The sequence below is a fragment of the Rutilus rutilus genome, assembly GCF_951802725.1.
Source record: "Rutilus rutilus genome assembly, chromosome: 4".
Classification (NCBI taxonomy): domain Eukaryota; kingdom Metazoa; phylum Chordata; class Actinopteri; order Cypriniformes; family Leuciscidae; genus Rutilus; species Rutilus rutilus.
In genome coordinates, this window is record NC_140212.1 from 2,225,707 (window position 1) to 2,250,437 (window position 24,731).

General features: G+C 43.0%; 2 protein-coding genes across 2 annotated transcripts; both read left to right on the forward strand.

Moving 5' to 3' along the window:
• The first annotated feature begins 7,842 nt into the window (after positions 1 to 7,842).
• On the forward strand, positions 7,843 to 10,669 carry LOC311289971 (macrophage mannose receptor 1-like). The gene is made up of 5 exons (XM_084408245.1): positions 7,843 to 7,866; positions 8,179 to 8,321; positions 8,613 to 8,969; positions 9,050 to 9,361; positions 9,483 to 10,669. The coding sequence occupies exons 2-5, from the start codon at positions 8,288 to 8,290 to the stop codon at positions 9,857 to 9,859; spliced, it is 1,080 nt and encodes a 359-aa protein (XP_084264371.1). The 5' UTR covers positions 7,843 to 7,866; positions 8,179 to 8,287; the 3' UTR covers positions 9,860 to 10,669.
• Positions 10,670 to 15,054: 4,385 nt separating this feature from the next.
• LOC311290157 (macrophage mannose receptor 1-like) lies at positions 15,055 to 17,774 on the forward strand. The gene is made up of 5 exons (XM_084408477.1): positions 15,055 to 15,078; positions 15,391 to 15,543; positions 15,805 to 16,152; positions 16,233 to 16,547; positions 16,670 to 17,774. Exons 2-5 carry the CDS (start codon positions 15,510 to 15,512, stop codon positions 17,035 to 17,037), a joined length of 1,065 nt encoding a protein of 354 aa, XP_084264603.1. The 5' UTR covers positions 15,055 to 15,078; positions 15,391 to 15,509; the 3' UTR covers positions 17,038 to 17,774.
• Positions 17,775 to 24,731: the final 6,957 nt, after the last annotated feature.

Here is a 24,731-nt window from a genome sequence, read left to right on the forward strand (position 1 = left end):
AAATTTCCAAACCCATCTAAGGGTAAAAATGTAATTGATCTCCAACAAATAAAAAACAGATACAAATGAGCAAATGATAAAGCTTGGGTTGCTGAATATTCGATACCTTACTTCAAAAGCATTTATTGTTAATGATATGATTACAGACTATAATCTAGATGTGCTGTGTTTGACAGAAACCTGGCTATAACCAAACGATTACATTACTTTAAATGAGACCACCCCGCAAGATTACTGTTATAAACATGAACCTCGTCTGAAAGGCAAAGGGGGAGGTGTTGCTGTAATTTATAGTAATATTTTTAGAATTACTAAGAAATCTAGTTTCAAATATAATTCTTTTGAAGTGTTGGTGCTTAATATAGCAGTATATAGTGTAAATGATAAATCACGTTTGAGATTTGTGCTGGCTACTGTATACAGGCCACCAGGGCACCATACAGACTTTATCAAAGAATTTGCTGACTTTCTATCAGAGTTAGTACTGGTTGCAGATAAAATCATAATTGTTGGTGATTTTAATATACATGTAGATAATGAAAAAGATGCATTGGGATTGGCATTTAAAGACATTCTTAACTCTATTGAAGTTAGACAACACGTGTCAGGACCTACTCATTGTCGTAATCATACTCTAGATCTAATATTATCACATGGAATCAGTGTTGATGCCGTTGAAATTCTGCAGCAGAGCGATGGCATCTCAGATCATTATCTAGTCTCGTGTAAACTTCATTTAGCCAAGGCTGCAAAGCCGACTCTGTGTTACAAATATGTTAGACCTGTCACTTCTGCCACTAAAGATTGCTTTATTAATAATCTTCCTGATCAGTTTCATCATCTCAGCATCCCAGATAGCTTAGAAGAACTCGATATTGCGACAGAAACTTTTAACTCTCTCTTTTCCAGCACTTTAGACACAGTTGCTCCATTGCGCTTAAAGAAGATTAAAGAAAATAGTCCAACGCCGTGGTACAACGAGCACACTCGGGCCCTTAAGAGAGCAGCCAGAAAAAAGGAGCGCAACTGGAAGAAAACAAAACTAGAGGTATTTCGCATTTCATGGAAAGAGAGCTCGAATGCATACAGAGAGGCCTTAAAAGCTGCTAGATCTGCTTATTTTTCAACCCTATTAGAAGAAAATAAACAAAACCCTAGGTATTTATTTGAAACAGTGGCTAAACTAACGAAAAATAAATCTTCAAGCCCAAGAAGTTTCCAAGCAGCACAGCAGTAATGACTTTATGAACTTCTTCACTTATAAGATTGATAATATCAGGGAGAAAATTATAACTATGCAACCGTCTACTACAGTATCGCATCAGGCAGTGCATTGTAGTCTCCCTATGGAAAAATTTGATTCATTCATTGCTATAGAAGAGGATGAATTCGTTAAACTCGTTAAATCATCTAAATCGACAACATGTATGTTAGACCCTATACCGACTAAGCTACTGAAAGAGATGCTTCCAGAGGTCATAGATCCTCTTCTTAATATCATTAATTCATCTTTGTCATTGGGATACGTACCAAAAACTTTTAAGCTGGCTATGATTAAACCGCTTGTTAAAAAAACGTAACCTGATCGTACAGAATTAGTCAATTACAGGCAGATCTCGAATCTACCTTTTCTGTCAAAGATACTAGAAAAGGCTGTATCCTCACAGCTGTGTTCCTTTTTAGAAAGAAATGTTATCTGCAAGGATTTTCAGTCAGGATTTAGACTGTACCATAGTACTGAGACAGCTCTCATTAGAGTCACAAATGATTTGCTCTTATCATCCGATCGTGGTTGTATCTCTCTATTAGTGTTACTCGATCTTAGTGCTGCATTTGATACTATTGACCACAACATTCTTTTAAATAGACTCGAAAATGATATTGGCATTAGTGGAATTGCATTAACATGGTTTAAATCATACTTATCTGACTATCTGTTATCAGTTTGTAGCAGTAAATGAAGAGATGTCTCATCGATCACAAGTTCAGTATGGCGTACAACAAGGCTCAGTACTAGGACCGCTGCTGTTCACTCTGTACATGCTACCCTTGGGAAATATCATTAGGAAGCATGGAATTAGTTTTCACTGTTATGCCGATGATACTCAGCTCTATATTTCTTCACGCCCTGACAAAACTTACCAATTCACAAAATTAACGGAATGTATAGCTGATATAAAAAAATTGGATGACTAGTAATTTCCTACTACTTAATTCTGAAAAAACAGAGATTCTAATTATTGGACAAAAAACTTCCTCACGTAATAACCTAGAATACTGTCTAACACTTGATGGCTGTTCTGTCAAGTCTTCGTCGTCGGTTAGGAACCTGGATGTGCTCTTTGATACCAATCTTTCATTTGAAAGTCATGTGTCTAGTATCTGTAAAACTGCATTTTACCATCTTAAAAATATATCTTAATTATGCCATATGTTCTCATTGACAAATGCGGAACAATTAGTCCATGCGTTCATGACCTCAAGGCTAGATTATTGTAATGCTCTCCTGGGTGGTTGCCCTGCACGCTTAATAAACAAACTACAGCTGGTCCAAAATGCAGCAGCTCGAGTTCTTACCAGAACCAGGAAGTATGACCATGAGCCCGGTTCTGTCAACACTGCATTGGCTCCCTATTAAACATTGTATACATTTTTAAATATTGCTGATTACTTATAAAGCACTAAATGGTTTAGCTCCGCAGTACTTGAGCGAGCTCTTAACGCATTATAGTCCTTCACGTCTATTGCAATCTCACAATTCCGGCCAGTTGATAATACCTAGAATATCAAAATCGACTGCTGGCGGTAGATCCTTTTCGTATTTACCACCAAAACTTTGGAACAGTCTTCCTAACATTGTCCCGGAAGCAGACACACTCTGTCAGTTCAAAGCTAGACAAAAAACATATCTCTTTGACCTAGCATACACATAACACATTATAGACTTTTATAATTCAATGTTAGGCTGCATAGATCAGGTCAGTCGGAACCAGGAACACTTTCCATAAATCCTGATGTACTCGTTACATCATAAGAAGAATGGCGTCTATGCTAATATTAGTCTCTCTGTTTATCCCGAGGTTTACCGCAGTCTGCCGGATCCAGGCTGTATCCAGATCTGATGAAGGACCTGCGCCTGGACGCAACGACAGTGCAGTCCTGAAATGTCAACTAGGCTCTTCCCTGTGAAGGCCTCCCTCCCCACCTCTCTACAGATAAAGCATTGTCGGGATAATTCCGGTTTGCGTGGCTACGTGGAAGCGATACAAATTCTGTACTATTAATTTTAAGGCCAGACAAGTAGTTTGTTGAGGGTTGATTTGAAGGGAAGGACTACAAGCATGTGCACATATATTCAAACGCACATCCCTATAGACTGAACTTGTAATGTGCATATGCACGCCATCAGCGTTCTCACTGGTTCACATTTTTGAAGTTTGCGCAGAAAGAACTTAAGAGTTTTCTGTTAAAACGGTGTCGTGTTAGCGGCCCCTAAGTTAATAACCAATCATCGTTGCGACGGAAGTGAATCAATCAAACTAACTTTAGCTGGGAAATAACTTTATTCTAGAGCTGCTATAAAGCCAAAATACTTTACTTTAATTTCCTATTATTATTGTAAAGCTGCTTTGGAACAATCTACATTGTTAAAAGCGCTATATAAATGAAGATGACTTGACTTGGTTTTTTCACCATTTACATTTAATAAGCAACAAAAACATAATTTTTTCACAAACCAGAGTGCCATTTCCCTTTTATTTGTTTTTTTAAATGTTACAAAATGTGTAATATAAATAGTGCTTCCGTGAATGTGACACATCAGAGTGGAACATTGTAGGACTAGATGTTTGAATAAGGAAACATTATGGATGTTATTAATATTTGACTAAAGCAGCAAGTTTATGCCAATATTTCCAAAAGAGAATGAAGGCCGGCTATAAGCTATAAAGTATCAGGATAATTATTCTCTACTAACATGTGGAGGACTTGACATTCTGCAAATAAAAACGTTTTCTTTTCAAAAGCATTTAAAAGTCAAAAGCTGAATATTTTCTCTTTGCCTTTCTTCCTTCAATGTCCGTGAACTCTTCATAAAATCATTGTGTTTGCAGTGCAGTTTGCTTTATATAACAGTAACTCTACATTTTCAGTAAATTTTTTTTAAATGAAAAAATGCATAGGTCTACTTTATGAGTAACGCAGAACACATCTCAGGTTACGACTGTAACCTATGTTCCCTGAGAACAGGGAACGAGACACTGCGTCAGAACTAGGGCTTAACGATTAATCGCAACAAAACCGCACGCGATTTGCGATTATCTTATGTGCAGCTTGTCAGTGGAGTGCAGCTGATTGGTAGTAAATACTGCCCCATTTGAACTCCAGAGGGCGCTCTCACGCAAACACGATAAATATGCCCCACCGCAGAAGTACAATAATGCACATCATTCCAGGAAATCCCTATCGCTGTAGCTGAATAAACAGAAGATTGAAACGCTTTGATTAAACATGACTTATAAATACATGACTGCCTTATTCTGTGCACATCATCTCACAGAAGGAGGAGCTCAACTGTCGTTATGAAGTGAGTTTGGAGTAAATGCATGTTATTAAATGTTGTCTGTTGTTGGACAAGAGGTTCATAAATGCTTCTCATGTTTTGGAAAGATGTTTGACGCGTGTTGTTTTTTCAAATGCACGTTATAAGTGACTCATACTCACAGTGCTTTCAGATGGAGCAACGTTTACAGAGCCGTACATCAATGACAAACTGCACATAAAAAAATAAAATCGCAGCCTTTGCGATTTTAAAATCGCAATAAGCCATCTCGATTTAAGTGCGATTACATGGAAAGTGCGATTAATCGTTCAGCCCTAGTCAGAACACCTTCGCGTGAACCGGTGTCTGAAACGCTTTTCTAATCACGGCAATCCTATTGGCCGGCGACAACCTATGACATCATCACTAGTGCGACCCGGAAGTATAAAAGGGGAGCCTGGAGAACATGTCAACAACTTATCGTCTGATGGGACTGTTCAGCAGGCATCCCCGAGGCATGGCGGGAAGACGCAGTGTCTCATTCCCTGTTCTCAGGGAACATAGGTTACAGTCGTAACCTGAGACGTTCCCTTTCGAAAGGGAACTCGCGCTGCGTCAGAACGCTATGGGGAACGATCTACCCACGCTGCCATGCTGAGGGGAGTGCATGTCAAATTATGGCTGTGACAAAAAACGTAAAAAACGTTTCACTGAAATGCCAAAAACACTCCCCCTTCGGGTCACATACAGGCTGTCAGTGACAGTATTCCCTATGGCTACTGCCCAAGCTATAAGCCTCAAAGAGGCCTCCGATACAATGAAGGCCTACCAAGGCTGCGCAAAGGCTTTGGAACCAACAACCGTGGAAGGGGTTCCTTTAAGGGAATATGGCCAGGGGGTCCAAAGGAGTCCCGTCCAGTCACTTTCTGAGGGGGACATGAAGTCAACCCCACATGCCACCAGGGAGGCTGACCTGGTCTAATTTAATGACCTAGTCTTGCCAACAACCTATCTGTTTCCTAAACAGAGTCTCTAACATATTTTGCCTCACTTGTGGAGGCATCTGATACGGAGGACTGCAGATAGTGGCAGTGATCGCTCACAGACCGGATCATAGAGACGGTTATCCTGGAGAAGAGAACTCAGCATATCGCTTTCTAACCCTTGCGAACGAGGGGAGTAACTCTACTCGATCCTGGATCTACACAGTGCTTCAGAGCCCTGTGGAGGCTAGGCAATCTAAAAAAAGAGGCCCTAATCAGGCGAGCGCCTCCAGAAGTTGATCTAACAGGGAGGCCTTGTGAGAGTCCTTCGACCTTCCGACCAGACTCAGGGAGCCAAGTATTCATGCAGAACGAGATTCTGGAACACTATACTCATAATCTGATAAGTATTGGCCAGGCTCTTGGCTAGGTTTTGCCTTTGCAATGCTAAGCATCCAACTCGTTGGGGAGCCGCCTTCAAGGAGGCCTGTCAAGGCCTAACTACTTGATAGCGGGATTGTTAGCAGAGCTAGTCACAGAGGTCAGGTGCTCTCACAGACATGTCTGTGGGCCTGGTTATACTTATTTCACATTGCCAACAGGCAGTGTACTCAGCAAAAGTGCTGTCGACCCTTCAAGCAAGGGGAGTACAATCTTACGCTACCGGATTATTGAGGAGGCCTACAGTAAGGCCTACAGCTTCGACTTTCACGGACGTCAGCCCGAGCAATAGAGTCTCTAACACTATTTGCCTCACTAGTGGAGGCATCCGATAAGGAGGACTGCAGATAGTGGCAGTAAGCACTCACAGACTGGATCATAGAGACGGGCATCCTGGAGAGTAGAACTCAGCATAACGCTTCCTAACCCTTGCAAACGAGGGGAGTGACTCTACTCGATCCTGGATCTACACAGTGCTTCAGAGCCCCGTGGAGGCTGGCCACTCTGAAAGGGACCCTAATAAGGGGAGTGCCTCTAGGTCTAAGGTTTACATTTCCAACAGGCAGTGTACTCAGCAGAAGTGCTATCAACCCTTTAAAGCAAGGGGAATACAATCTTACGCTACCGGACTATCGAGGAGGCCTACAGTAAGGCCTACAGCTTCGAATGTCACGGGCATCAGCCCAGGCAGTGCTTCGGATCTACGGAAGCATACTCAACAATCGCAAGTGGGAAGGAGTAACTAATCTGTCTCTACCTGAGCCTGAGTGGTGAGGGGTGATATCATACGAGCTATGGGTAGCAAAGTACTCTAAATAAAGACCCTAACAAGGGGAGTACTATCAGCATGACCCTGAGAAACGTATCAGGGTCGAGGCCTATTGTCTTGTATTTTTTACTAGACAGATTTTACATACTCTACTAAACCCAAGGAAATGGAGGACATCGACATACGCGGTGCAGGGTGGCTGTGAGGGTTTGGGTTGTATATCCTCTTCACCCTCATCAGCCATCTCCTGTTCTTTTGGGCTGGTTGTTTTTATACACAGCAGAGCACTCGCTGCTGGATCAGAGGATGTTAGAGACAATACACATCCTCATCCTGCAGCTCACTCTCGCGAGTCTCTGAAAGGCGTGAGAGATTAACAACTCTCTCAACCTCCTCAGCGAGCTCCGTCTGAAAAAGCCTCAGCGCGAGCGGGACCGGAATCGCCTGGTACAGATGTCTGTCCCTCTTCCCTCGAGAAGAGAGCAGACGAGAGTGGAGTTTTCTCAAGGGAAAAAAACTCACAGTGGCACAAGCAGATCCCTCAGGAACTGATCGTGCATGCTACGAGCCCAAACAATAAACACACAGGTTGTGTGTCATCAAGTATCAATATCTTAGACACGGATGCACACACTTCCTGAAGCGTTTTTCACAAGCCATGATTACCTTTTTGAAGTTTCAGGTTGAAGCGTACAAACAAAACAGTCCCTGAAGACGAAAAAGTTGTTGACATGTTCTCCAGGCTCCCCTTTTATACTTCCGGGTCGCACTAGTGATGATGTCATAGGCTGTCGCCGGCCAATAGGATTTCCGTGATTAGATAAGCGTTTCAGACACCGGTTCACGCGAAGGCGTTCCCCATAGCGTTCTGGTGCAGTGCGAGTTCCCTTTCGAAAGAGAACATGAGCTACAGTAAGAACAGTCCTTTTGTGATTTTACACGTAAACGTAAGAAATTTTGTGTTACACCTTTTGCATACTGTAATGATACGGCAAATCAACAATAGCCCATGTGTTATCAGACTCAATTTGCCTGTCTGTCTGACTGTCTCTGTCCATCCCAAAATTATGGCATGATTTGAATAATTCTGGCATTTCCTTCAGCACAGCACAAACAAACAACCTACTCCACAGGTAAGAAGGATCTTTTCTTTCTCTGTTTTATGATCAGTTTTTATTACTTAGCCTACACTATAGATTATACTAACATACTGTTTGTAGGCCTATAAGCAAATCTGATTGCATTGCCTGTCATTGTTTGTTTATTTATGCGATGCACATTTAGATGTGTATGATTTTATGATACTGTTTGGATATGTCATATAAGAAGTCTTTAGCCTTTGTATTAATAACAGAGAATCATAATAAGAAATTATTGAGACATTTTTGATTTCTTATATTCTCTAATATTTTTCTGTTTTCTATTTCCTCCAATACATTGATCAGTCAAACTCCTCATTGAATCAACAGACCAAACAACAAAAATTTTCATTACACTACATGAGATCATTCAATTAAATATAAGATTCTGGTTTAAAATTACCTGAGCATTACCATGGTACTTCTATGTGTCCTGCTTCTCCTCTGGGGTGAGTATTTAATCCGGTCTTTATTATATTTTGAGCAGCTTTGAAAAAAAAAAGTTCCTCTCACAATATATGTTTATGCATGTTGAAAATGCAGTAGTATATTATGTATTTTTCTTATTATTTTACTGAGAAATTATAGATCTTTTTAATTAAATAAAGTCAAAATGAGGTCCTAGGCAAGGCACTACAAATTTGTTTTAGTTTCACATGTAAATGTTTTTGAAAGATATGAATGCTTTTCCAGTCAAGATGTCAAGAGTATTTCACTAAAAACTGAATATCTGTTCTCAGGTCTTCCCCTTTCAAGTGCTACAGGTCGACTGAGACAATTCTACTTGAACAATAATCAAACAATGAATATAAGTGAAGCACTAAATGTTTGCAGAAGAGACTACACTGACCTCGTCACAATCTATGATGAAGAAGAGAATATGGAGTTAGTTGATATTCTCAATAATAGTACGAATAGTGTGAGTGGTTGGATTGGTGCCAGCAGCTGTAAATGGTCAAATGGTGATCCTGCCACATTCACCAACTACAACGGCACTTTTAATGAGGAAGAATGCTGTGGTGCCGTAAACACTGATGGAAGCTGGGAGTGTTTCAATTGTAGTTCAACAAAAATGTACTTCATGTGTTATGATCAAGGTAATGATTTCTGAGCTGTTTATATCTTATAAATGTCTAAATGTCATACATGAGTAAAATTATTGTCTGTATTCATACAGGGCAAAAATCATACAACTACAGGTTAATCCGTGAAAACAGAACCTGGTTTGAGGCTCAGCTTTACTGTAGAGAGAATCACACTGATTTAGTCAGTATCAGAAATGAGACGGAAAATGATCAGGTGAAGAAAGCAGTAAATGGGAGTGACTCTTTCTGGATCGGCCTCCAATACAGTGACAGACTTGACTGGTTTGATGGCGGACATTCTGCTTACAAACAGAATAGTTCATCTAAAGCATGCTTTACATTTCTCTTATCAAATGGATCTTGGTCCAAAAGTAACATGAGTACCGATTCTGCTCTGTGCTACAGTAAGTTAACAAAATATTTTATGCTTTAATATCCAACATTTCCAAGTCTACCATATGCTTCAATAAATCAAAATAAGCAACTATTTTATTTTATTTGTATTATTATATTTATTTTCCTCAGAGAGCTTCATTCATGTCAGTGAGAAGAAAATGTCCTGGGAAAAAGCTATGGATTACTGCGACAAACGCATGAATACAACTGGACCCCTGACCATTCACTCTGAGAACGATCAGAAAGAAACGGAGCGAGAGCTAAGAAGAACAGTTCATAATATCATCGGGCCAGTTTGGGTGGGACTCAGACAGAGTCGACTTTTCGGATTCTGGATTTGGATCAACGGGCTTCATGTGGGAAACTATAGCAACTGGAAAGAAGGAAGTCCACCAGAACATCAGATTTCCGAGCACTGCGGTGCCATAGAGAAGGTGGACGGTCAATACAAATGGATTGATAAAGACTGTAGAAAAAAATATAGGGTTTTATGTGAGATGATATAATATAGGCCCTTTGGTTTATCATATGCGGTTTTCATTTCCCCTCCCAAACAAGAGGAAAAAGAGTTAATGTGTTCAACAGTAAACAGCTCTATCTTCATGTCTTGTATAATAAAGCTCTCAGTTAGCACTAACTAACCGCTAGTTGCTACTTGGTAATGCTATCCTTAGTCGTCCTGTTGCCTTTTTGGTTTTTATGTTTCTCTCATTTATTTTACCTTTATAAACCCTTATGTCTCATTCTAAAAATGAATATTAAAAGTTGTTCATGAATGCATATTATATCATTGAGTCCTTTTGCTATTTATTGTACATGTTCTCAAATTCACATCTACGTGCTCTCGAGTTTTGCTACTCTTTATCCTTAATAGTTATGTCTGGGAAATTGCATGTATTAGATCTGTGTATTAAAAGTGAAAGCAGTGTAATATACAGTACCTACCATTAAATATGCTGTTAATATGAATCAAACAACAAAAGAAAAACAAAATCACTCGCTGCTCTTGACTGAATAACTTTAGTAGCTTTAATAAGAATACATTTCTTACTTAAATGCTGCTGTTAAATGCTCTAGTTAAACTCATTAATGACTGATAACATATTCTCATACTCTACAAATTATGTATGTTTGTTATGCTCTTCTCTCTAGTAATATGGCACATAGTCTTAGAGCTCAAACATGTCAATCTGGGACATGGACTAATTGTTCTGGTGGAACAATTAGTCCATGCGTTCATGACCTCAAGGCTAGATTATTGTAATGCTCTACTGGGTGGTTGCCCTGCACGCTTAATAAACAAACTACAGCTGGTCCAAAATGCAGCAGCTCGAGTTCTTACCAGAACCAGGAAGTATGACCATATTAGCCCAGTTCTGTCAACACTGCAATGGCTCCCTATTAAACATTGTATACATTTTAAAATATTGCTGATTACTTACAAAGCACTAAATGGTTTAGCTCCGCAGTACTTGAGCGAGCTCTTAATGCATTATAGTCCTTCACGTCTATTGCAATCTCACAATTCCAGCCAGTTGATAATACCTAGAATATCAAAATCAACTGCTGGCGGTAGATCCTTTTCCTATTTAGCACCAAAACTTTGGAACAGTCTTCCTAACATTGTCCGGGAAGCAGACATTCTCTGTCAGTTCAAAGCTAGACTAAAAACATATCTCTTTGACCTAGCACACATTATAGACTTTTATAATTCAATGTTAGGCTGCATAGATCAGGTCAGCCGGAACTGGAAACACTTCCCATAAATCCTGATGTACTCGTTACATCATAAGAAGAATGGCGTCTATGATAATATTAGTCTCTCTGTTTATCCCGAGGTTTACCGCAGTCTGCCGGATCCAGGCTGTATCCAGATCTGATGAAGGACCTGCGCCTGGACGCGACGACAGTGCAGTCCTGAAATGTCAACTAGGCTCTTCCCTGTGAAGGCCTCCCTCCCCTCCCTTTACCTCTCTACAGATAAAGCGTTGTCGGGATAATTCCGGTTTGCGTGGCTACGTGGAAGCGATACAAATTCTGTATTATTAATTTTAAGGCCAGACAAGTAGTATGCTGAGGGTTGACGCCTGCGCACATATATTCAAACGCACATACAGTACCTATAGACTGAACTCGTAATGTGCATATGCACGCCATCGCGTTCTCACTGGTTCACGTTTTTGAAGTTTGCGCAGAAAGAACTTAAGAGTTTTCTGTTAAAACGGTGTCATGTTAGCGGGCCCTAAGTTAATAACCAATCATCGTTGCGACCAGGGCTTGACATTAACACCCGCCAACCCGCCAAATGCGGGTGGATTTTGCTCGTGGCGGGTAACACAGTCACTCCAACTAGCCACTTTGGCGGGTTGAATAATTGTAGTCTTTTCAAAAGGCATCTGAAATAAGTGTGACACTACGACACTACAACTCCCATAGTGCTGTGAACGAATATTCTAAATTCGAATATATATTCGAATAGTTTTAAAAAACATAATTTCGAAGGTGAAAATTAATTTTCGAATGTGGAAAAACGCCCGCGGTAGCAGAGGCGCGGCTGTCTGCTTTGCGAGTGGGAGCGCTGCCTGAGGGGTTATTTTATTTAACGTTAAACAGAAACATTACTGAAGTGTAGGCTACTGTACTGACTGAATAGATATTGCATGAATAAGGTAGGCCTAGGTTAGATACAACAGTTTCATGCACTGCAGGCTTCCACTGGTTTGATTATTTACCGTTTCATGTCAAGGAAAAGTTCCATGTTTACCACAGCACAGCTCGCTCGGAGCGTTCATTGTCGGTTATATAGATACTGTAAAACTTCAATTAATGTTAATAATATTTGTTTCAATCACTGAATGAAGCTTGCTATATAAGAGTCGCGACCTTAAATTGCTTGCACAAAACTCTTGATCAGCACTCAACATTTGCTTATTGTTGTTGTTCATTTAAACTGTTATGCACAGAGCGCGTGACGCCTCAAGACCTCCAGACGCGCGTAAACGCGTCTTTACACTCGCGCCAGACGCTCTATTCGCGAAAGAGTGCCTGCGAGTGAGCGAGCGAGAGTGATTGAGGTCTGCGGTCTTGGCCATTAGTTGATTTACTTGTTTTCGTGTAGGTAATACGTTGTCAAATATGTTTAAACTTAAATAAACTACCTATACAAGTAGTTATGTCTCTTTGTATTAATTTGTCCTGTTATTGACGTAATGCGCGTCATTGACAAAATGGCAACCAGATGTTCGAATAGTTCGAATATAAGCTATGTGTTTTTTTTTAGAGGGAATATTCGAAGGTCATTTTTGAGCAATTTTGACAGCCCTAATGAGTATTGTCGCTAGTGACCGACAACAAAGAATCAAAGAGACAGCTAGCTGCCCTGCTGGAGTTACGTCGTATGCCGGTGGAGCAATGTGGCGACATATAATAGCCTACATAATACATGGTAATAAAAAAAGGAGCTTTACACACAACCTTATCAGAGCTAATGATAATGACCTGTATTGTTATATATTTATGTAGTCTTGATTTGGGTGTGTACAGTGGTTTTACATTTAAAAGGGTTGTAAATCTAATTCAAGTAAATTTTAGCACGCCATAGTCAACTTTTATCAGGTAATTTCACAACAACAAAAATGTGGCTAGTAAAAATGCTGTGTGGCTAGTAACTTTGGAAAACCACTAGCCACATTGGCTAGTGAGCAAAAAAGTTAATGTCAAGCCCTGGTTGCGACGGAAGTGAATCAATCAAACTAACTTTAGCTGGACAATAACTTTATTCTAGAGCTGCTATAAAGCCAAAATACTTTACTTTAATTTCCTATTATTATTGTAAAGCTGCTTTGGAACAATCTACATTGTTAAAAGCGCTATATAAATGAAGATGACTTGACTTGTTTTTTTTTCACCATTTACATTTAATAAGAAACAAAAACATAATTTTTTCACAAACCAGAGTGCCATTTCCCTTTTATTTGTTTTTTTAAATGTTACAAAATGTGTAAAATAAATAGTGCTTCTGTGAATGTGACACATCAGAGTGGGACATTGTAGGACTAGATGTTTGAATAAGGAAACATTATGGATGTTATTAATATCTATCTATAAATTACAGAAACGTCTGTCTGTCTGTCTGTCTGTGTGTGTGTGTGTCTGTTCCTCGCATATCTCTCGAACCGTTAGTCCGATTGATTTCAAACTCGACAGGTGTCTCGCCACGGGCACGAGTAAGTGCAGTGCCAAGTTTGACATTGTTTGGATGAGAAATGCAAAAGATATCGTTAAATATATCATTTTTAAAAGGTTGTGGTTTAAAAATAAACATTCTGACACTAGAGAGTTGTATCGGTCAAAGAAGCCCCGAGAAGGTTGTGGTTTAAAAATAAACATTCTGACATAAACACTCTGTCAGCTACACTGTTCACTTCTGAATATTATAGTTTGGTTCCAAAACGTGATAAATCCATTTTGATTAATTTGAGTAAAAATGTGTTTTCTTTACCAAGAAAGTGGCAAGATGAAAACCACTATTTTCTGTTTCAAACTTTCACATAGCATCTTTAGGTTATAATATCATAAAAAAATTCAAATCCAGATTTGGATTTTCAAAGATTTATTATAAAAACTTATTATTTTTCCCCAAAAATGCAATAAATTCATGACACTTTTTTCTTCAAAATGCTATCATATTGAAACTGTTGAAATCAGCCGTCGCTAAGAAATATCTCCTGAACTTTTTTGACGGCGATCAGCTTACAAAAACTGATTTTGCACGGGCACTTTGCACTGCTCCCTGAATCGCGACGTGCTTATTCATTTGTGGATGTTAACTGAATCTATATGTCAGCTATGCTGTTTACTTCTGAATATTATATTTCATTCTGGTGCGCTTAACGTTATCGCTACTGTGTAATAGTAGCCTATGCTATTCACCAACTAAACATATCCTATTCAATGCGTTCACAGTCTCTTTCACGGGCATCATTTGTAGCTGCCTTTTCACAAACTGTTTGCTCAAAAATAGCGTTTTCTCGGAATTCACTGTGTGCTTTCTACCATGCACAAATAAAAATGTCACTGAACTTTTGCTGTGTAATTGTAACAATGAGCATTCAATCACACCAAACCAACAATTACTAAAAACACACACAAGAACTGATTTTGCACGGGCATTTTGCACTAGTTTGACTAAAGCAGCAAGTTTATGCCAATATTTCCAAAAGAGAATGAAGGACGGCTCTGAGCTATAAAGTATCAGGATAATTATTCTCTACTAACATGTGGAGGACTTCACATTCTGCAAATGAAAACGGTTTCTTTTCAAAAGCATTTAAAAGTCAAAAGCTGAATATTTTCTCTCTGCCTTTCTTCCTTCAATGTCCGTTAACTCTTCATAAAATCATTATGTTTGCAGTGCAGTTTGCTTAATATAACAGCAACTCTACATTTTCAGTTAAACTTTTTTATAGGTCTACTTTATGAGTAAGACAGAAAACATGAGCTACAGTAAGAACAGTCCTTTTGTGATATGACACGTAAACATGAGAACATTTTCTGTTACACTTTTGCATACTGTATGCAATGATACAGCAAATCAACAATAGCCCATGTGTTATCAGACTCAATTTGCCTGTCTGTCTGTCTCTGTCCATCCTAAAATTATGGCATGATTTGAATAATTCTGGCATTTCCTTCCTTCAGCACAAACAAACAACCTACTCCACAGGTAAGAAGGATCTTTTCTTTCTCTGTTTTATGATCAGATTTTATTACTTACCCTGTAAATTATACTAACATACTGTTTGTAGGCCTATAAGCAAATCTGATTGCATTGCCTATTATTGTTTGTTTATTGATGCGATGCACATTTAGACGTGTATGAATTTATGGTACTGTTTTGGTATGTCATACAAGAAGTCTTTAGCCTTTGTATTCATAACAGAGAATCATAATGAATAAGTAATTATTGAGACATTTTTGATTTCTTATATTCTCTAATATTTCTCGTGTGTTCTATTTCCTCCAATACATTGATCAGTCAAACTCCTCATTGAATCAACAGACCAAACAACACAATTTTTCATTACACTACATGAATAAGATTGAGATCATTCAATAAAATATAAGATTCTGGTTTAAAATTACCTGAGCATTACCATGGTACTTCTATGTGTCCTGCTTCTCCTCTGGGGTGAGTATTTAATCCGGTCTTTATTATATTTTGAGCAGCTTTGAAAAAGTTTGTATGTATTTTTCTTATTATTTTATTGAGAAATTATAGATATTTTTAATTTTACATGTCAAAATGAGGTCCTAGGCAAGGCACTACAGTCTCCAATTATTACGCTTTGTTTTTTAAAAGTTTCACATGTAAATGTTTTTGAGAGATATTAATGTTTTTCCAGTCAAGATGTCAAGAGTATTTCACTAAAAACTGAATATCTGTTCTCAGGTGTTCCCCTTTCAAGTGCTAGAGGTCGACTGAGAAAATTCTACTTGATCGATAAAAGAATGCTTATAAATGACGCACTAAATGTTTGCAGAAGAGACTACACTGATCTCGTCACAATCTATGATAAAGAAGAGAATAATGAGTTAGTTAAAATTCTCAATAGTACGACTAGTGTGAGTGGTTGGATTGGTGCCAGCAGCTGTAAATGGTCAAATGGTGATCCTGCCACATTCATCAACATCACCAGAATTACTGAGGAAAAATGCTGTGGTGCCGTAAACACTGATGGAAGCTGGGAGTGTTTCAATTGTAGTTCAACAAAAATGTACTTCATGTGTTATGATCAAGGTAATGATCCCTGAGCTGTTTATATCCTATAAATGTCTAAATGTCATATATGAGTAAAATTATTGTCTGTATTCATACAGGGAAAGAACCGTACAACTACAGTTTAATCCGTGAAAACAGAACCTGGTTTGAGGCTCAGCTTTACTGTAGAGAGAATCACACTGATTTAGTCATTATCAGAAATGAGACGGAAAATGAACAAGTGAAGAAAGCAGTAAATGGGAGAGACTCTTTCTGGATCGGCCTCCAATACAGTGACAGACTTGACTGGTTTGATGGCGGACATTCTGATTACAAACAGAATAGGTCATCTAAAGGATGCTTTACATTTCTCTCCAAATTTTTAGGATCTTGGTCCAAAAGTAATGCGAATAACTGTTATGCTCTGTGCTACAGTAAGTTAACAAAATATTTTATGCTTTAATATCCAACATTTCCAAGTCTACCATATGCTTCAATAAATCAAAACAAGCAACTAATTTTATTTTATTTGTATTATTATATTTATTTTCCTCAGAGAGCTTCATTCATGTCAGTGAGAAGAAAATGTCCTGGGAAGAATCTCTGGATTACTGCGACAATCACGTGAATACAGCTGGACCCCTGACCATTCACTCTGAGAACGATCAGATGGAAACGGAGCGAGAGCTTAGAAGAAGGAATATCATCGGGCCAGTTTGGGTGGGACTCAGACAGAGTCGACTTTTCGGATTCTGGATTTGGATCAACGGGCTTCATGTGGGAAACTATAGCAATTGGAAAGAAGGAAGTCCACCAGAACATCAGATTTCCCTCCACTGCGGTGCCATAGAGAAGGTGGATGAATACAAATGGGTTGATAAAGACTGCAGAAAAAAATATAGGGTTTTATGTGAGATGATATAATATAGGCCCTTTGGTTTATCATATGCGGTTTTCATTTCCCCTCCCAAACAAGAGGAAAAAGAGTTAATGCTATCCTTAGTCCTCCTGTTGCCTTTTTGGTTTTGATGTTTCTGTCATTTTTTTTAACCTTTATAAACCATTATGTCTCATTCTAAAAATGAATATTAAAAGTCGTTCAAGAATGCATATTATATCATTGAGTCCTTTTGCTATTTATTGTACAAGTTTTCAAATTCACATCTACGTGCTCTCGAGTTTTGATATACTCTTTTTCCTGGGAACTTAAACAGCAAGTAAAGAAATTGCATGTATTAGATCTGTGTATTAAAAGTGAAAGCAGCATAATTTACAGTGTAATATACAGTACCTACCATTAAATATGCTGTTAATATGAATCAAACATCAAAAGAAAAACTAAATCACTCACTGCTCTTGACTGAATAACTTTAGTAGCTTTAATAAGAATACATTTCTTACTTAAATGCTGCTGTTAAATGCTCTGGTTAAACTCATTAATGACTGATAACATATTCTCATACTCTACAAATTATGTATGTTTGTTATGCTCTTCTCTCTAGTAATATGGCACATAGTCTTAGAGCTCAAACATGACAATCTGGGACATGGACTAATTGTTCTGGTGGAACAATTAGTCCATGCGTTCATGACCTCAAGGCTAGATTATTGTAATGCTCTACTGGGTGGTTGCCCTGCACGCTTAATAAACAAACTACAGCTGGTCCAAAATGCAGCAGCTCAAGTTCTTACCAGAACCAGGAAGTATGACCATATTAGCCCAGTTCTGTCAACACTGCAATGGCTCCCTATTAAACATTGTATACATTTTAAAATATTGCTGATTACTTACAAAGCACTAAATGGTTTAGCTCCGCAGTACTTGAGCGAGCTCTTAATGCATTATAGTCCTTCACGTCTATTGCAATCTCACAATTCCAGCCAGTTGATAATACCTAGAATATCAAAATCAACTGCTGGCGGTAGATCCTTTTCCTATTTAGCACCAAAACTTTGGAACAGTCTTCCTAACATTGTCCGGGAAGCAGACATTCTCTGTCAGTTCAAAGCTAGACTAAAAACGTACTCGGTTACTAACGTAACCTCGGTTCTCTCTAGTAGAGGGAACGAGTACTGCGTCTTAGCTAAGACGCTGCGGGAAAAGTCTCTTTTCACGAATATTGAAGCAAAAAATTATCCTTAATTTTAATATTTGTAAAACGCATTTGCAACAGTATGCAGCCATAGGCAAGACGGCTCGTTTGCTCATTGGCTGTTCTACTAGCAAATGCATAAGCCTATCGAGCGCAGGCTGATGCAACATCAGACCAATGAGGCCACTTCCCGCCGACGCGGGCGTGGCCTCGCCCTATAAAGGTAGCTCGAAAAGGCTGACTCACTTGATTTATTTCAACGAAGAAGCGAACCAAAGTGAATCGTTCGCACGGCAAGGAACGCAGTACTCGTTCCCTCTACTAGAGAGAACCGAGGTTACGTTAGTAACCGAGTACGTTCTCTTACGAGAGTTCTCTCGTACTGCGTCTTAGCTAAGACGCTGCGGGAACCCAATGTAAGACGCCGTGCGTGCAGGGATTAACAACCATAAACCTGGAGGCGGACCCAGGATTTACAGTGCACAATCACCAGAGGGACTCACATAGAGTCCTAGAACAAGAGGAGGAACTCTCCGTTCTGATACGTGGCTGCGTCCGCAGACGCAATATAAGACATCACTTAGACAAGACACCCTTGACTAAAGTGGGAATATGGGTCTTACGTAAAACTGCCCGTAAGATAGTAGTAACGCACTGTGCTTGCATTCTCAGTGTTCAATTACACCGATAACAGCTTAGCCTGCAAAGCGGGAACCTCGAGGTTATAAAACCTGATAAATGTAGACGGCGAGGCCCAGCCTGCCGCCATACAAATATCCTGTAGAGATATCCCACTAGACCAGGCCCACGACGAGGCAACGCCTCTCGTGGAGTGCGCTCTGACACCCAGCGGGCACTGAAGACCTCTGGAGGTGTATGCTAACGCTATGGCGTCAACTATCCATCTGGATAGGCTTTGTTTCGAAACAGCCATTCCCTTGGAACGTCCACTGAACGAGACAAATAGTTGCTCAGTCTGTCTAAAGGCAGCAGAGCGAGACACATAGGCTCTTAAAACCCTGACAGGGCAGAGAGAGCTCAAGTCTCCTTCCTCTTCTAACACCGGCAGGGCGGACAGGGATATAACCTGAGCCCGAAACGGCGTGTTGAGGGATTTCGGCACATAGCCGTGCCTAGGTTTGAGTATGACTCTCGAGTCACTAGGCCCAAACTCCAGACACGACGGGCTCACCGAGAGCGCGTGCAGGTCCCCTATGCGCTTCACTGAAGCAAGGGCCAGCAAAAACACTGTCTTAAATGACAGATGTTTGAGACTAATCGTCTGGATGGGCTCGAAAGGGGGACCTTTCATGGCCTCCAGGACCGTAGAGAGGTCCCAAACAGGGACCGACGGGGGTCTGGGAGGGTTCAGTCTCCTAGCTCCCCTGAGGAAGCGGATGACCAAATCGTTCCTTCCTATCGACTGACCGAGCGTTGTCTCAGCGAACGCTGCGATAGCCGCCACATATACTTTGAGCGTGGATGGGGCTCTGCCCTTATCCAACAGCTCTTGAAGGAAGGAGAGAACCTCCGTTACCTCACAGTCGAGGGGTGAGCATCCCCGAGCCACACACCAACTGGAGAATACCGACCACTTTGAGGCATAGAGCCGTCGAGTCGACGGTGCTCTAGCCTGAGTGATAGTATTTAGCACTCCTACTGAGAAATCAGCGGGTAACCGTTGAGAGCCCACACGTGTAGGGCCCACAACTTCGGTTGAGGGTGCCAAATCGAGCCCCTGGCCTGCGAGAGAAGGTCCCTTCTCAATGGCACCGGCCATGGGGCAGTGTCTGCCAACTGCATCAGCTCTGGAAACCAAGGTTGGTTCCTCCAGAGTGGTGCTACAAGCAGCACTGAGCATTTCGTTTCCCTCACTCGTTCTATCACCTCTGGAAGGAGGGAGACGGGGGGAAAAGCATAGAGCGGGCAGCGCGGCCACCTCTGGGACAGCGCGCTTTCGCTCTTGGAAAAGAACGCGGGGCAGTGAGCGTTTTCGCTGGACGCGAAGAGGTCCACTTCCGCTCTGCCAAATCTCTCCCACAGCAGCTGGACTGTTTGTGGGTGTAGAGACCATTCGCCCGCGGGAATGTTGTTCCTGGACAGCCTGTCTGGACCCACATTCTGTATCCCAGGCACATGAGCTGCTTTCAGCGAGCGCAAGTTGTGCTGAGCCCATACCAGGAGGCGTTCCGCCAACCTGTACAGATCTCGGGATCTGAGACCGCCCTGGCGATTTATGTAGGACACCACAGACATGTTGTCCGAACGGACTAAGACGTGATGGCCCTTGATATGGGGACGAAAACGTGTCAGCGCGTTTTCTACTGCCAGCATTTCCAGACAGTTGATGTGTCGGAGCTTTTCCCGTTCTGACCACAGGCCATATAACGGTCTGCCCTCGAGCAGCGCTCCCCATCCCGAGGTGGAGGCGTCCGTAGACACCACTCTCACTCTCGAGGAAGTCCCCAGGCTTGCACCTGTTTGGTACCAGTCGTTCACCGTCCAAGGTTCTAGAGCTGTAACGCAGCTCTGGTTGACCTTGAGGCGCAATCGACCAGAAGTCCACGCTCTGCGTGGTACCCGCGCTTTCAGCCAGAACTGTAGGGGGCGCATGCGGAGCAGGCCCAGCTGAAGAACTGGCGATGCTGAGGCCATGAGACCTAGCATCTTCTGAAACGTCTTGAGCGGGAAGGACGCGTCGCAGCGGAGAGATCTCGCTGCGCGCTGAATGCCGAGCGCGCGCTGTGGCGACAGCCGCGCCGTCATAGACTGTGAGTCCAGAACTATGCCCAAAAACGAAATCGTTTGACTGGGGTTCAGTGAACTCTTCGTCCAATTGACTCTGAGACCGAGTTTCTCGAGGTGATCGAGTAACATGGTCCTGTGCTCCACGAGCTCTGATCGTGAATGAGCCAGAATCAGCGTCGTCCAAATAGTTCAGCACTCGCATGCCTCTGAGCCTGAGAGGGGCGAGCGCTGCGTCCATGCACTTCGTAAATGTGCGAGGTGCTAGGGACAGACCGAATGGCAGGACTGTATACTGGTATGTCTGACCGTCGAAGGCGAATCTCAAGTATTGCCTGTGACGTGACGCTATCTGTATTTGAAAATACGCGTCCTTCAGATCTATTGACATGAACCAGTCTCCTTCGCGAATATGCGCGAGGATTTTCCTGGTCGTAAGCATTCTGAAACTGCGTTTCACTAATGCTTTGTTCAGCTGTCTCAGATCCAGTATGGGTCTGCAGCCCCCGTCTTTTTTGGGAACCAGAAAGTATCTGCTGTACAGCCCCGTTCGCTTTGAGCATGAGATACAGGCTCTATAGCCCCTTTGCTCATCAGTTTTGAAATTTCGGCTCGGAGTAGGTGTGCTACTTCCGAATTCACCGTAGTTTCGACACGCGCCGTAAAGCGGGGAGGGCGTCGATAAAACTGTAGCGAGTAGCCTCTCTTTATAATGCTTAGCACCCATTCCGAAACCCCTGGAAGCGCTGCCCATGCATCTGCATGGATGGCTAAGGGTTGGATGCGAAGCGCACTCTGTTGGCTGAGCAACGGAAGCGCTTCGGTGTGCTGTAACACAGGCGTTATGTCTGTGGCATTCGAGGCGTGGGGCGCGCTGATGACAGCGGGCAGAGCGCTCGTCCTCGACCCCGCTATGGCGCTTAGCTGAGTGAGGGAGGGCTGAGCGGGTCCCGTGGGACTCATATCGTCTGTGAGTAAATGTGGGCTGGAAGCGCGCACCTTTACTACTTTTGGCGCGTTGTCTGTCTGAGCAGAGCGAACGTGCACAGGTTTCGTTTTTACAGAAACCGTCAGACGTGCGTGACATAGTGTTCGTGTGCACTGAGGAGTGGGCACGTCTACTATGCAGTGCGCGCGATCGACTTGAGTCGATTTTATGGGCGCGAGCCCTGTGTGAAGGGCTGTGCTTGTGTGTACGGATGGGCACTGAATAGTGGGCATTAGCGTTACATTTATAGCACCATCGGCCGTGGCCGGGACACCAGAAAATACACTCTTTATGGGATATATCTGGGTAGCCGTGAAAACGGCTTTTGTGTGCAGGCAAGCGGGCAACTGTACGGGCTTGCGCGTTGCATAAGACGCTGAGACAGTCGCAATACCTGGAACTGAAACAGCGGCGCGCTTGGGTGTGAGCCCGGCCGCAGCGGGACTCGTACACCGGCGCTTTCCTAGGCGTGCTAGGATGTGTTCGGGGCTTCCGGTTTCACCACAATCCTCTGCCGTGGACCACGCGGCGCGGGGCGACGGCTGGTAGAGCGAGAGCGAGGTCTCGCGCTGCGTTGCTGTCGTGATGACGCAGCAGGAGGAGGGGGCTGTGGCTGAGAGCTCCGCTGGGTCGGCTTAGCACGACTCGCTGCAGAACTGGAGCGCTTCGGCAGGAAGTGCTTGAAGGCTTGCGACGCTTTCTGGTCCTCTGCGAATCTCTCTATGAACTCATTGACAGAGGATCCGAAGAGGCCAGTGGGATTCAGCGGGGCGTCGAGGAACGCGGTGCGCTCAGACTCGGCCATGTCTGAAAACGTCAGCCACAGATGTCTTTCAGCCACAGTGGCGGAAGCCATAACACGTCCCATAGCTTGAGCGGCAGACTTAGTAGCGCGAAGGGTGAGATCCGAAGCGCTTCTCAAATCCGCGAGGCAGATTGCATCAGGTCCCATCTCGTCCAATTTACGGAGGAGATCTCCCTGGAAAATCTGCAGCGTGGCCATGGTGTGTAGTGCAGACGCAGCCTGCCCAGCAGCGGAAAAGATTCGCGCGAGCAGCGATGACGTCGTGCGGCAGGCTTTGGATGGCAACACTGGTTTCGTCCGCCGTCCAGCAGAGGGCGGGCAAAGGTGCGTCGCTATCGCCTGTTCCACCGGCGGAAGTGACTGGTAGCCTCTGTTTTTAGCATCGTCCAGGGCGGAGAATGCTGGAGAAACAGACGAACGAGTTCGTGCTGAGAAGGGAGCGTTCCAGGCCTTTGCCACTTCTTCATGAAGCTCAGGAAGAAAGGGGGCGGGCTTAGACTCAGGAGAAGCATGCTCACCGGGAAGGAAGCTACCATCCAGCCGGGTACGAGAGGGAGGTGCTGGTGCAAACCACTCGAGGCCGAGACTCGTCGCGGCCAGCGAGAGCACTCGCATCAACTCCTTCTCGATGTTAGCTCGTCTGCTAGGCTTACGAGCAGCGAGCGCGAGATCCTCAGAGCTCGACCAATCGCCGCTGCCCGAAGCTAACAGAGAGCACGTGTCCTCATCCCCCGACGCGGCTTTGAAATCGACTTCCTCTGATGAAGCGGCGGCAGACTGCGGGCGCTGAGCATCAGGAAGTGATACAGGCGAGGCCGGCGAAGCGAGCGGGCGCTCCGGCGAGCTCGGTCGGGCTGTAGAGGGCTCCGGAATCCGCTGGGAGCGGCGCTTTTTACGGCGCGGCAACGCGGCGGGGAGTGCAGGCTCGGAGAAAACTGCCAGGCGAGTCCGCAGAGTCACCATAGGCATAAGCTCGCAGTGAGGGCAGCCGCCGTCAGCGAGCGCGAGCGCTGCATGATCTTCACCCAGGCAGGAGACACAGATGACATGACGGTCTCCCTCGCTGAGTGGGGCTCGGCACGAGCCGCAGGATGGCATCTTTAAAAAGACGTGAGCTCTTTTACGAGTGTGTGTCGCAGGGCGAACACACACACACACAGAGGAACAGAAAAGGATATGAGCGCCGGAAAGCGCAGCAGGTACGGCAGTGGAAGGCGGCGAAGGCCAGCGACTTCAGATGGCTCGTCCCGCTGATGTGCTTGCACTCAGACGACGCTTGCTTCTATCCGAGATCCAGCGATGTGAGAGGTTCGCTGAAGAGGTGAAAAATCAAGTGAGTCAGCCTTTTCGAGCTACCTTTATAGGGCGAGGCCACGCCCGCGTCGGCGGGAAGTGGCCTCATTGGTCTGATGTTGCATCAGCCTGCGCTCGATAGGCTTATGCATTTGCTAGTAGAACAGCCAATGAGCAAACGAGCCGTCTTGCCTATGGCTGCATACTGTTGCAAATGCGTTTTACAAATATTAAAATTAAGGATAATTTTTTGCTTCAATATTCGTGAAAAGAGACTTTTCCCGCAGCGTCTTAGCTAAGACGCAGTGCGAGAGAACTCTCGTAAGAGAACATATCTCTTTGACCTAGCATAACACATTATAGACTTTTATAATTCAATGTTAGGCTGCATAGATCAGGTCAGCCGGAACCGGAAACACTTCCCATAAATCCTGATGTACTCGTTACATCATAAGAAGAATGGCGTCTATGCTAATATTAGTCTCTCTGTTTATCCCGAGGTTTACCGCAGTCTGCCGGATCCAGGCTGTATCCAGATCTGATGAAGGACCTGCGCCTGGACTAGGGTGACCACCCGTCCCGCGTAGCGCGTGCGCGCACAGCGTTTGAAGCCCAATTCACGCGTCCCGCAAATTGAGACCGTGTCACGCATAATCTATGCTTGCTCAAAAAAAGTTGGTCGCGCTATATCCTC

Excerpts from the sequence above, each read along its gene's own strand:
- LOC311289971 (XM_084408245.1), top strand. The coding sequence starts at position 8,288 with ATGGTACTTCTATGTGTCCTGCTTCTCCTCTGGG. Across the intron at positions 8,322-8,612 it reads TGTCCTGCTTCTCCTCTGGG|GTCTTCCCCTTTCAAGTGCT; the intron begins GTGAGTATTTAA and ends ATCTGTTCTCAG. Across the intron at positions 9,362-9,482 it reads CGATTCTGCTCTGTGCTACA|AGAGCTTCATTCATGTCAGT; the intron begins GTAAGTTAACAA and ends TATTTTCCTCAG.
- LOC311290157 (XM_084408477.1), top strand. The coding sequence starts at position 15,510 with ATGGTACTTCTATGTGTCCTGCTTCTCCTCTGGG. Across the intron at positions 16,153-16,232 it reads CTTCATGTGTTATGATCAAG|GGAAAGAACCGTACAACTAC; the intron begins GTAATGATCCCT and ends GTATTCATACAG. Across the intron at positions 16,548-16,669 it reads CTGTTATGCTCTGTGCTACA|AGAGCTTCATTCATGTCAGT; the intron begins GTAAGTTAACAA and ends TATTTTCCTCAG.